General features: G+C 42.2%; 1 protein-coding gene across 20 annotated transcripts in view; it reads right to left on the bottom strand.

Moving 5' to 3' along the window:
- ZNF384 (zinc finger protein 384) overlaps window positions 1-13,274 on the bottom strand; it is a 28,080-nt gene that overhangs the window by 8,941 nt on the left and 5,865 nt on the right. For 19 of the 20 annotated variants that reach the window (XM_021396282.1, XM_021396190.1, XM_021396292.1 and 16 more), the window contains 2 exons: window positions 1,101-1,325; window positions 266-448 (listed from right to left, as the gene is read on the bottom strand). In XM_021396282.1, the coding sequence (XP_021251957.1) occupies window positions 266-448; window positions 1,101-1,325 (408 nt within the window). The remainder of the gene's footprint in view (window positions 1-265; window positions 449-1,100; window positions 1,326-13,274) is intronic. The other variant, XM_021396334.1, reaches the window with a different exon arrangement.

Raw genomic sequence — 13,274 nt, 5'->3', positions numbered from 1 at the left:
CACTCTATTGCTCTCTCTCTGTACCCCCCGCGGTGCCAGACCAAGGATCCCCAGGGACAGCACATGCCCACTTCTGCCCTGCCGTGGTCAGTGTCTCCTGCGCAGTCTCCACTCCGTCCACTCTGCTGGGCCACCTCCTCCTGTGGGTGCAGCCGGCCGCATCCCCCGCCCGCCCCCCGCATGCTTGGCGCGCGTGTGCTCCACAGGTGCATGCCGGCAGCGCGGGGGGGCCAGGGCCGGGCCCCCAGCCTCCTCTGGCCCTTACCGTGTGTGCTGCTGCAGGTGGGAGAGCTGGCGGAAGGCCTTCTGGCAGTAGCGGCAGGTGTAGGGCTTGGCCCCCGAGTGGATGCGGAGGTGCTGGGCCAGGTAGGATGTGTTGGCGAAGCTCTTGGAGCAGTGAGGACACTTGTGCGGCTTGACAATCGCCGTGTGGAGCTTGGAGTGGATCCTGCCGAAGAGGAGGAGGAGCAGCAGCAGTTGGACACGACCGCCATCTGGCTAGTGCTGATGGAATGAGGGCACAAAGGGGGTGGGACAGCACCACTATCTGCTACACAGAGGAACTCCAAATACGGCATGAGCTCGCTCAGCCTCAAACTGTGCTCCCCTTGGATTCGAGAGACCGTGGTCTGTCCGCACCGGGGGAGGATCCAGAGAGAGAAACTATAGAGTTTGGACCGAGGGGCATTGGCAGAGCTGTGTGTGGGAAGCCTATGGCTGAAATAACAGGGGGCTGCAAGCCCGGACTGAGTTGCTTGGCAGAACTATGCTGGGTGACAGGGAACAGTTCTTCTACGTGTACACTACTCTAGTGCTGGCAAAACCAGCCCTACCTTTTGTCAGAAGATGTTGTTCCATTGCAGATACCCCTCAGAGTAAGCAACATTAACTTCCGTGCACACCCAGCCCCTCACAGCAAGCAACAGGTCTTAACGTGTCAGATACCACGACTGCTGGTTGGTTGTGTCTGAGACGTGACCAGCCCATGGAGATCAGCAAGGTCTCCCCACGCAGTCACCCACTGAGGGTGCTCACTCACAGCATGCTGGGACGACGGCAACATGCAGTGCAGAAGGCCCCCAGCCTACTCTGGCCCTTACCGTGTGTGCTGCTGCAGGTGGGAGAGCTGGCGGAAGGCCTTCTGGCAGTAGCTGCACGTGTAGGGCTTGGCCCCTGAGTGGATGCGAATGTGCTGGGCCAGGTAGGAGCTGTTGGCGAAGCTCTTGGAGCAGTGAGGACACTTGTGTGGCTTTGTCTCCGTATGGGACTTGGAGTGGATCTGCATCTCCGACTTGGAGTAGAAGGTCAGCGAACACATCCGGCACCTGGGACCGGGGTGAGGGGAAGAGACAGCGTCATATGGGGGCAAGCCCCAATACCTATCAATTCTAACTGGAAGGGCTGTTCCACACTGAGTGAATAAGGGATATTTTCTTACTACGTGATTCTGGGGAGGTTTCACCTGGGACATTGTGCTCAGCTGCAAGTGCTCCAGTCCCAGAGGAACAAACTTAAGCTAGGAACTGGCAGGAGAGACCAAACTATACTTTGCAGCCAGACAAGTGAAGGTCTTGGGAGAATCAGAGATTAATTTATTCTGCTTACAAGGAAGACAGGGCAGCACTTTGGAAATTTTCCAACAGCAATCTGTAGGGGACAGGAACAACAACTCCCAGACAAAAAACATTTTGTTCATCTATGATTTATTTCAGTCAAAAAAGTTGGAAAACCTGAAAATCTCAGGTTAAGGTTTATCTTCACTATAAAAGTTAATTCCACGTACTGCAAACTCTGCAAAAGCAGTTACGACAAAACCATTTAATTCTGTTCCCATTTTTGGAGAAGACACTTTTTTGAAGACAATGCTGAAAGTAACAACAGTGCTGCCTTCCTAGCGGGTCTCACAAAGATACTCTGCATATCAAATCAGATATTTCACTGGTCTAATTGGCTTTCACCATTTCTATCTTAATGATGTTTTGAAATGTTTTGTCTGGGAGTTTGGACCCATCTGTTCTCACAATGATCAGAAGCGTGTTTGATAACACAGACTCTTTGAACAGGGAGAAGCAGTGGGCATCTATCTCCGATGGATGCTGATGTTAAAAACCACCCTTCCGCCATAATACCAGGTTAAGAGAAGATTGTGCTGTTATAAAATTAAAGATGGTAAAAGAGTTTGTACTTGATAAAGTGACAGACAGATAGAGGCAGCATCCAAATTACTGGACTTTTTTTTTTTTTTAAATCTTCCCTCAGAAGTGCATGCCAACAAGTGGCAGAGTTAAGGTTTCTCCGAACTTAAGTTTTTCTACTTACAGACTCGTCAATTAAACAAGACAAAATGGAACCTGTACTTGGAACTTCCAGGGTCACACCTGAGGGAAAAATTCCACTAAGACCACCTCTTTTGAACCTGCTGTGGTGTGTTAATTATGTTTTTGTCTGGGAATTTCCTTAAGTTTTACAAGCGTTTAAGAAATTACTCAGTGACAGAAGTCTCTGCAGCTATTGCACACAACAGAGAGCTTATCCTGCTCCTTCCTATATTCCAAGTATTTCTCCTCCTCCTAGGAGAATACCACACTACATTTACTACTGTGGCTATTTACGTTGGAGCCAGAAGCCTTTATGAAGCATGTGGTCTAATTAGCACATGTAATGTAGGCAATATTTATCCAGAACCTACCTTAACTTCCACAGGCCTTTCCAAGCCACAGCTTGATTTCGAGCCATTTAACTGGAAGCCATGCCTCCCCAGCGAGCACTCTACCTCACACCTGCCGTAACATTTTTCTTCTCTATCACTGTTTCTTTACATTCATTATTATCTCTAACAGTTGTTGCCAGACTTTCTGCCTTCACCTTCCTCTTATCTCCTTTTAACTGCACAACTGAACACAACACATCAGTTAAACACATTCTTATATAATTCCCCCCTCACATACACACAACCATCCTTTCTAGAATCAACAAATAGAAGCGAACTCACTGTTTATCCCTAGCCCTATTAGAGATGCAAGGAGCAAGAAAGAACATCACCTTTTGGAAAAAGCAGGTTTTGGTTAACAAACCTAAGCATCTCTAAACACTTGTCCGGTTTGCTCTAGACTTTATGAAACATTTAAAGCTAGACTTGAAGACAGCACATGTACTTTGCAGATATCAAGCCATATTTAGAGAAGGAGAATCGTACTCCTGAAAGAAGCAACGCTAAAAAGAACTTTAAAGTGAACACTGAACTGAAAAGTATCTCCAAGCTCCAAGTTTAGAGCCTTGCTAATGCAAGGAATTAAGCTACAACCCCACGCATGACTTTATCAAGCTCCTTCTCAATGGATGCTTGTTGCCAGTACTCTTAGTTGAATTCTGCTCTGCAGTATCACTCAAATGAGGAATCATTCAATCAACAACAAGCTTCCAGTGCAATGTTGTGCTAGCATGGCTAATTGAATCAAAGAGGAACAGCAGGTATTGTATTTGTAGATATGAATTGTGCGACTATTCTTGCAACAGCATATCTAATGCTGAAGACTAAGTAGTCAACAGTTACTGAAATATCCAGACAAGTTCGGAGAACTTAAGAATGATGTTTTGTGGAAAATCTGCTTCACAGTAAAGATTCACTGAGCCCAGTCTATCTAGGCTTGGAGGAAAGGTTAAAAGACAACTTGGTTAATATCCATTTAAATCTATGTAGGGGAAAAAATATAAATTATTATGGGTTTGGTTTATGCAGCAAAGTATCATGAGATACAATAGTTGACAGTACAAGTTAGAAAAATCCAAGAAGAAACAGGATCATTCCAACCGTGAGAACATTGAATCTATGGAACAACGTTCTGAGGCTGTATTATGTTCTCAATCACTTGGCAACTACAATTACTACTTTTAGAATTCAGCTACCTGCCTGAGTGCACTACATTGCTAGACGTTTAGCACTAGTGTACATACATTGCTGGGAACTGACACCTTCTCCGCTGTTCATGACCATGTATTTTAAACAGCCTATTCTTTTTCAAAAAAATTAACAAACTTTACTATGCCATCAAATCTAAGCACTCCCACTCATTAAGTCTCTAATGACATAAAGCCATCTAGTTTATTTTTCAAAATATCTGCGCAGCAATTCCTTTACTTATTTGCTTTGTCAGGTATCTGCCTTCAGGTCAGAAATTCCCTAGAATAAACTTCAATGCAGGGAAACAGACAATGTTCTCCATTTTGACAATAAACACGTAAAGAAAGTATTTCAAAGCCTCCCTGGAACCTGCATGAGAATGGAAGATAAACCTCAATGAGAGGAAGAACAAAACAAAACCGAAAGACCCCACACCTACCTACAAAACAAAAACACCCTCCAAAACCCCCAGAAGATAAAACCAAAAAAGAAACCAAACCTCACCTGTCTGAATTTAGCAGCTGTAGAGTCTCAAAATTGTTTTGAAAACAATATGAAAATGTATTTCATATATATGGACTCATTTTCCAATAATCTAACTAGCATCAGCCCAGAGAGGGCAAGAACGTTATGTAGCATTAACAAATTCATGAGCCTCATGAGTTGAAAAGGCCCTGGAATACAGCAGACAGCTGCATTTCAGAGTTTTGCATTATGTGGTTGCAGGCATTTTCATGGGAACAAACGATCTATTTAATTAAGGGCTTTGCATTTTGCCTCAGACTACATCTAATATTAAAGGGGAAGATGCAATCACTCCTCCAGTGGGTAAATGTGGATTAAAAAAAAAATGTTAAATCTATATGGGTAATGAGGACATGGCATCTGACACTTTCAGTGTTTCAGTATTCTACTTCATTGAAATTCTCCTTGCTGGAAAGAGGAAAACTAGGGAGTGCTGTTTGCTAAGCATGAACACAGCGCTATATGAAATAATTCATCTTTTTTGTCAATATGCATTTTTAATCTTTTCTCCCCATTGTGCTTCTGAACTACTACTACTACTTCCACTGTATTCTGAAAGCAAGTAACAGAAATGAATGCAGTATTCCCATTGCGAGTGTAACAAAATATCCTATGACTGTTTGTTATGGCTCTGCACATTTAGCCTAGGAGAATAAACTCTTAATAATGCAGAGATGTGTTTCTCCATATCAATAGTTTTATACTCATCAGTATACTAGGGAACAGAAGTAACACCTTTCAATGTTTATAATCCTTTCTTTTTAAAGGGAAACTACAGAAATAAAGCGAGACATAAAAAGAATACATGCATGGTAAGACTAAAACCCTCAAAAAAAAATCACGAAATGCCAGTAGAAGTTGGATACATAATTCTAATTCTGCTCCCATATGAAAGTCATCATGATGAGTCACAAACAAAATTATGCTTGTAGGAACTAGACTACAATAAGGCACACAGTGCCACGTTTTTGCTCCTTTTCATAGAATGTTTTGCCTCATTCATCAGATTCTCTTATGAGATAAAATACCATCTGAAATATCATCTCATAGTAAAATCTGCCTAACGTGGATGAACAGCATTTTTCAATCAAGTGCTTAATTAATTGGTGTCACAGTTGTGAGAACTGTAAGCTTTTTCATGGCTTTCAGAATTCAATTTCCTATTGAGATTGGTCTTAGAATTCAACTGAGCCCTCGCTCTGTTAGATTTCAAATAAAAGCTAGATCACAAGTTAAAAATAATATTAATTAAAAAAAAAAAACAGATCAGGAAGATCTGAAGTTAAACTAGCTAAGTTTAGGCTTTCTGAGTCAACAGATATTTAGTAAGGAAAGAAATTTACTGCCTTTGCAATGCAGAGTTAATGAAGTAACTAATGCAATCATAGCACAGTAATGGATGCACAGTGCATAAGAAATGCTGATTTAGCCTTCAAATTATCCAATATTTTAAAGCTGAATTAAACATTTCCTCACTAATATTTTGTAAGAGGCAAGGGGAAGGAGATAGAATACTTAAGGTACACAGCTAGAAAACTTGCCTAAGACCTAAATAAAACCAGAGCATATGAATCCAAATGCAAGCTTCTGATAATTGTACACCTGCTTCCATTTGCCAGCTTGCACTATTGATGTGCATACTATCAAATCCACCAATTACACAGAGGTCTTCATAGACTTATTTCCACAGACCCTCCGTTGCTTGGTATTGTGGTAAGACTACAGAAAACAAATACGCACCATTCTCTCTGGCGAAGCAGTGACTATTTTAAAGTGCTCTCATCATATAGCATTTCTCCAGTCCTCAGACTTATGAGGTGATTCCTGCATTTTGTCAATTTTTCCAAATGATCTTAGGAAAATGATCAGACCCAGAATTTTGTAGCATTTCAGCATGCTTCACAAGTTGCCTGTCTTCTTTTAATCACTTTGGTATTTATGCTTTCAGCAATTGCATTTACCATATTTTGTCAGAGCCTCGCACTGTGAACTCACGTGATGTCATTCAATTTCTAGAAGTCTTTTGCACTGCTTTCCAGGATACCGTTTCCCCATTACTCACATTACTTATTTTTTAGATTAAAGATGTTGAACTGCAGCCAATAGGACACTTCCTAGAATCACAGAATATTCCGAGTTGGAAGGGAACCACGACAAGGATCTCTGAGTCCACCTCCCGACTCCAATTCTATGCAGCCCTAAATTATTGTTTTAAATCGTGTCTGAACACCTAGGTCTCGATCCCTGACTCTGCTGGAGAGGCCACACTGTATTAACTAAGTCTTCCGTTGGGCTGTACTAAAACCCCATTTTGCTTGAACAGTTCCAGTTTTACAGCCACATAAAACTTACTTTTTTTTTTTTAAAAAAAAAACCTACCTACCAGTAATTGCTTCTATCTGTAAATAGTCAAAAGATTTTCTGTTGACCTCAAAAAACCACTGAACAACATCAAGCTCAAGAACTCTATTGATTTCTGAAATCAGTAACCATTAGAATAAATAACCAGCAAGCAATAAAATACAATAAGGTGTTTCCTAGGAACATGATAATATCCAACGCTAAAATTAAAAGAACAAAAGCCCCATAAGAAACACTAATAAATTTGGAAATATCAGAAGTAAGGTCATCTGTGTCACCACAATTTGGCTCTGCAATGCAGTCACATATTCTAATACAGCTTTATTGACTGTTTCCACAGAACTGCATCCTCGTTATGCTGCACAGATAGATACTTAACAAGCAAGTGGTCAGGATGCTTCATCACCATTGTGATGTGTACAGCATCAGCCTTGTCAAGCAAGTGCAATTCCAACCTCAGAAGGCGGAATCGCTCCTCTGTTGGACCCCCACAGAAGTATCAGTGTTCCACAGACACTCATTTGTCCCCACAGCATCCAGTTCTTATTTCCTAACGGTAGGAAGTGACAAAAGACAGAGGAATGAATAAACAACTAGTAAGATATACCCACTACCTCTGAGTGGCTAACCAAATATCTGCAAACACTGATTTTCCTTTAAAGGAACGTGACAGTATATACACATTTAAATCACAGCCTCCATAAGATTTCTGCACTAGAGAGAAGATACTATGCATCTGCAAAGCAAAAAAGGATGCAACATGTAACAGAGGACTATTCAATGGCACTTGAGAAGGGATTATGGTTTTGGGAACACCAGATATTAATTATTTCAAGGTAATAGTCTACAGACACTTCTAGCCTGCAGCAAATGTAAATCCACTGAAAGCTAGACCTCACTTGTATTTGCACAATGTGACCTGAACCACGGCTTAAGATACGCTATGAAACCTGTGGCACAGACAAACATAACCTACAAGTTCTTCACGTTAGCAGTCAAATGCCTTCCCCAAATCATCCTTCTCAATTCTGCAGCACCGTGCCATTTTGGTTTTTTATATCGTTCCTTTTTCCTAAGTAAATACGCAGGACTCTGACAGGCTATCAAGCACACTATAACTGTAAACACATAAACAAGGATGGTAGAAAATTGCATTGACTCAATAGGGCCAAATGAAGGTGTGACCAGGCAGACAGACATGTGACATAAGAGTTCTGATGTTCTCTCTCTCCAGCTGAAATAGTAACTCCCTCCCTTATTCCCTTGCACACAATCGTTCCACTGACAAGCAAGTAAAATGCACTAAAATTGAAACTCACGACTGCAGAATCCTTACCGTTCTTTTTACTTTGCACTATGATGAACTACGATGAGAACACATGCGCACATGCAAACACATAGTTACACCACAATAGAAGGGAGAGAACTTACCATAATCCAGGTTTTCATCTTATTATATCCTGAGACACACGGTCAGTCTTAATTATCATTTCTAACCTTCAAACACAGCACTCTTATACAAAGCAAAGCTTAACAAAAACAGGGTGTGTATATATAGAAGTACATGTGCACCTGTCCTCCTTAGAACTTTGAAAGCATAAGCCAATTTCAACCAAATCCGAAAAAGGGGTAAGAACTTTAAAGTCACTACAAGTGTCACAAAAATATGCAGCTGGAAAAGATAAGAGACCCTCTTGGAGCCCCCTGCTGAGGGAAAGGCTAGTGAGCTCACCCTTGAATAGACATCAGAGAATCCACACAGGAGAGAGACGCTGGAAACCAGGCTTCATTAGTTCCGCTGCTCACGGAACTACTTGTTAAAAAAAGCAAACAGAAATTCCAACATGTGGCATCACACTGATACCCACGTTGGTCAACAGCAATCTTAAGAACCTCTGCACAGACTCTGCCACCACAGCTAGGACAATAAATAATATTAATAGTAGTTTGTTGTCTTTCTCTAGCATTGGAGGGGAGTGAGGCTCTTTGCCTTAGGAGGTCATATTAACTAGTGCTGACAGCAGAAACATGGCAAAATTTAGGAATACTGGATTTAACATTTCTAGGCTTTGGAGGGAATGTGGTCGAACTTTCTGCCCCATACTCCAATCTCTATTCCTCCTTTGCCCCTTGCCTTCCATCCTGTTGCAATCCCATCTCCTGCACCAAGACCCAGCCCCAGGCCCTGTTCCCAAATGCCCCAGCCTCCTCATCCTCAGTTGCCATGACTCCTCCCTGTTCATTAACATTTATCTCCTCTCCCGCATAGTTCCATTTGTCTGTCCACACCCCATGCTCTTTTCCCCATCTGTTCTGTTAATTCTAGGCATCTCCCTCATTTTCCAGCTCCTCACAGATCTGCCTCTTCCTTCCTCTTTCAGTCTTGACCCTCCCTAGCTTCTCTCTACACCTTGCAAATAGGCTCTCCGTCACATCCTCTAGTTTGTGAGGCTCTTTCCTCTCTTCCTTTCTCATTCCCATCTCCGCCTTATCAAGCTTCCAGACATCAATCAGCTCCAAGCCCTAGCCATATCTCACTCCTGTCCCTACTGTGTTGGAATCAAGCACTGCCTTCTTCCACCTTGCCATTGCGCCCACTAGAGGGGGAGGTTCCCGCCAACACTGAGCACAAGGATTCCCTTCTGAAGCAGAATGAGGGCTGTGACTGAAGGAAAAGCAAGTCTGGCCCTTCAGCACTAATCTAGAAGACGCTTATCACAGTACAGAGAGCACACACATAGCACAGCCTCATTTAAGCACAGAGAGGTCAGAGCCTATTTAGTTCTTCTGTGGAGACAAACTGTCTGGTCAGGGCCTGGATTCACGTAAGCCTCAAATGCCATCAAAAATGATACAGTAATCTTTGCATACTTCATCTACTAAAGCATACAGCATCTCAGAGCATGCTTAACAGATAATTTTCAAAACTTACAACTTGACCAAGTTTTCAGACAGATGTTGCTTATGAAAGCCATAACCACCAGATTTCAAATCTATTAAATAACAACAACAAAATCATCACAAGGGAAGGTCAAACAGCGACACTAAATCCAGTATAGTGCTGGAAAAAAAAAAAAGGCTGAAAATGAGGACACACCCCCCACCTACTGTATTCAAGGCACTGGCTCCTCCTTATGTTCCTAATTTCCACCATCCAGATTTTTCCCCTTCCACAGCTTGTCTCTGCTTCTTGCCAGGCCTTCTAAGGCCTCTGCACGCCTTCCCTCCCTGGACACACCTCAGAAGCTTATGTCTCTTAGCTGCTTACTGTCTCCCAAACTAAAACTCCCTCCTGTTCTCAAAGCCCAGAGAAAGTAAGGAAACTCAACAATGAAGGTGGGAAACAGAGAGCTCTTTGGTGACAGTATAATAGCAAGGTTCTTCTCATGCCTACAACTTTTCTACGTGTGTCCTCTGTTCAAAAGCAGAGCCTACAAAACCATCCCAGACAAAAAAACTGGTGTTTGTCCTAGCCATTACAAACTTAATATAAGTCTTGCTTTATAAATGCCAATAAAGAGCTTTCTTCCTCTTGCAAATGCAAGATCAAGCTATCTGGAGAATTGTTTGTCAGAGAAAACTGATGATCTGGGCCAGAGAGGCTGAACCATTTCAACCACCTTGTCTACACCTAACACCAGAAGCTTCAAGAAGTGCATTTGTACACGCACTAAAACGGTACTGAAAAATACCACTGTCTCCAGGATCTATGCTCTCTCTTCCTCGGTACCTTTTAAAGTTCTGCTTAGAAATCACGTGCTTCACACACTGACAGCATCTTAGTAGAAACACTCTTGATGCTGATCTCTTTTTCCACAGGAAAAAAAGTAAATTCTACTAGGATGTCAGAGGACATTAACAAAGAGCTGACAATGAATCCAGACAAGTCTGAAATGACATTATTCATGAAGGAAAATGCTTCACAGAACTGGTTTAGATGCTTGTCCCCTGCAGGTACAAGCACTCTTCTAATATCACAAAGCAGAACAACAAGGACTCTTGCCAGACTAATCCTAAGGCTAGATGTGCAAGCAACAACATCATCAGTAAAAGCCTCACACCTTTTCTTATAAAGAAAAACCTAGTCATAAAAGATTGTTGCACCACAGCCACAGCACTAACTCATTCTAGAGATGGCAGCGAAACATCTGCCAATTGCCGGGGCAGGAATCGCTACATTCAGTGTGCTGATGTGCAACATTTGTATCACCCTCGCGCTGCAATCCCTTCCAAGTCTGCCTGCGGGGCTGCTCATTCAAGGCCTTGCTCTGTCTTCACTAATACACCAGGAGTCAGGAATTAGGGAAATCAGCCACCTGCTCAGACACCCACGACAGAAGAGCTCATGGACCTCAAAATAAAATTAAAGAAAGAAAGAAAAAAAAAAAGATTAAATATGACAAAAAAAATCCAGATTCTAGAAAACGGCTATTAAAAAAAGAAAAAAAAAAAGAAAAAAAGTAGTCAGATTGATCAATACAGTGTAACACCTTCCAGGCATCTGACTAGACTGTCCTTAGTGTATCAGCATGCGAGTCAATGCAATCATACAAACACATTCATGCCTACCACAAGCCAACTCCTTCAGCCCAGAAGGGAGCAAGTTCAGAAAAACCTCCCACGTAATCCTAAACTAGTTAGAATACGTCTGCGTACTGCAGTAATGGGAACTGCCCAAATCATTATCAGCTAGAACAGAGAAAGAACCCAGGAATTCTCAAAGGTTTTAACCTATGCATATTACGTACAAAGATCTTTCCCACAGCTACAAGAGCACCGATTATTTTCCTTTATTTCTGAACAATTCTTTTTAGTTCCAGACTTGCACATGGAAAGTGTCAGCCAAAGAGGAAACTCCTTGGTGGTCTTCAGTAAATACCAATTTAGCTATCTTGCACCTTAATACCGCTCAGAGTAAGTGTGGCTTGGGATGGGAACTGGAAGAAGAGGCAGAGGTGGACAAAACATGAAGATGAGAAATATTCCTGATTACATGTTCCTACACAAACTCATTGGTGTGGGTTTTTTTTCCTCCTGCAAAGTCTTTTTCATGATCAGTAACAGAGACTATGGGTGTTCATAAAGTTTCTGCTGAGTCACTCCACATGGTCATTGGCATTTTTTTTTTTCCAAACTTACATGTAAACAAGGAGCTATAATTAAAGCTTTGGTTCAGCTTTAATTCTAACGTTCACTGCCAATTGTGTCCCCTGTAAATACATATTTAACAACCTAATTAGCAACCCAGACTGTAAGCAGCTTGAGTAGTGTGGAATTGTGGCTAAGGCCCAAAATAAATGGTGGACTTAAAAATAGCAAGCTACCTAACACTCCCACCCCTCTTCACCATACGCTGATTGTATTTTCTAAGTGGAAAAACTGGGACATTGGGTAAGGGAATAAAAGGACTGTTCCAAGCTCTAGCTTTGTAGCCATTTAACTGTACTAATTTAAAAATGTTTACATTTTAAAAACGCTGTAGTTAAAAATGAAACAGAGTCTGGGATGGGTGCATGGATTCTGTATAGGTGCCTTCATATTCTTATGACTTAATTCCAGAAAGATAACTAAATTGGTACAAAAAAAAAAAATAATAAGAGCACCTAGAATGGTAAAAGGGAACCTGTTTGAGAAGGATTCATGGGCACATAGTAGGGAAGTGAGATGGGCTGCAAATCACATATTTCTGCTTTCATCTGGCTACTACTTTGACTCATTGATCTTAATCATCCCTCAGAAACACGCATCACTAAATACCCATACTCGCTCCTGCTTCCCAATCAACACAGACCATCACATTCCTACCTTAGCACTCATCTGCTCTGTCCAGCTGCCACCTTCTCAAAAATGTTCATGCCCCTTATTACCCTCTGCTTTAAGTACTTCCTCCTAGTTAACCTCTCTCCCTTTCCCAGCACTCACTTGTAGAAGTTCCTTAAGCCACATCCCTCCAAGCTCAGAAACCCAACCTCAGGGCTCAGAACACTCTCCCCTCCTATCCAATAACCTCTGGGCTCAGAAACACCCTTTCATCTACTTCAGAAAAGAACTTCTTTCCTGTTTTGTTGGGAATGCTGAAACTGGAAGAGATCACTTGGGGCAACGCACACAGGAACAGATGCTATCACCACGATTCACTTCCAGCTGTGTTTCTCCAGTACAGAGAATTTATACTGGACAGACTGGAGTCCTCGTTCAGGGGCATCCTGGTACACTAGGGATCTCATCTACACCAGAAGTGCTCCAGGTGCAGCAGATAGTACTGCACTGTACAGTATGCCAGCCACACTATCCAGTTGCGGCATCAAGGATACGGCTTGGCCTCTGAACGAGCTAACATTAGCTAACCGAGCAATACTAACATCTGCACATTTAGGAAACTGAGGCTGTCCACTACGAAGGAGATGCTTAGTTTTGGGTCAATCCACCAGCTTGCAAACATTCCAAATTATCAAGAAAACTCAACTCCCTCTGCAGCTGAGAGTTT

The sequence above is a fragment of the Numida meleagris genome, chromosome 1, assembly GCF_002078875.1.
Source record: "Numida meleagris isolate 19003 breed g44 Domestic line chromosome 1, NumMel1.0, whole genome shotgun sequence".
NCBI classification, from domain to species: domain Eukaryota; kingdom Metazoa; phylum Chordata; class Aves; order Galliformes; family Numididae; genus Numida; species Numida meleagris.
The sequence above is the reverse complement of the archived record's forward strand: the minus strand, read 5'-3'. Positions and strand labels throughout refer to the sequence as shown.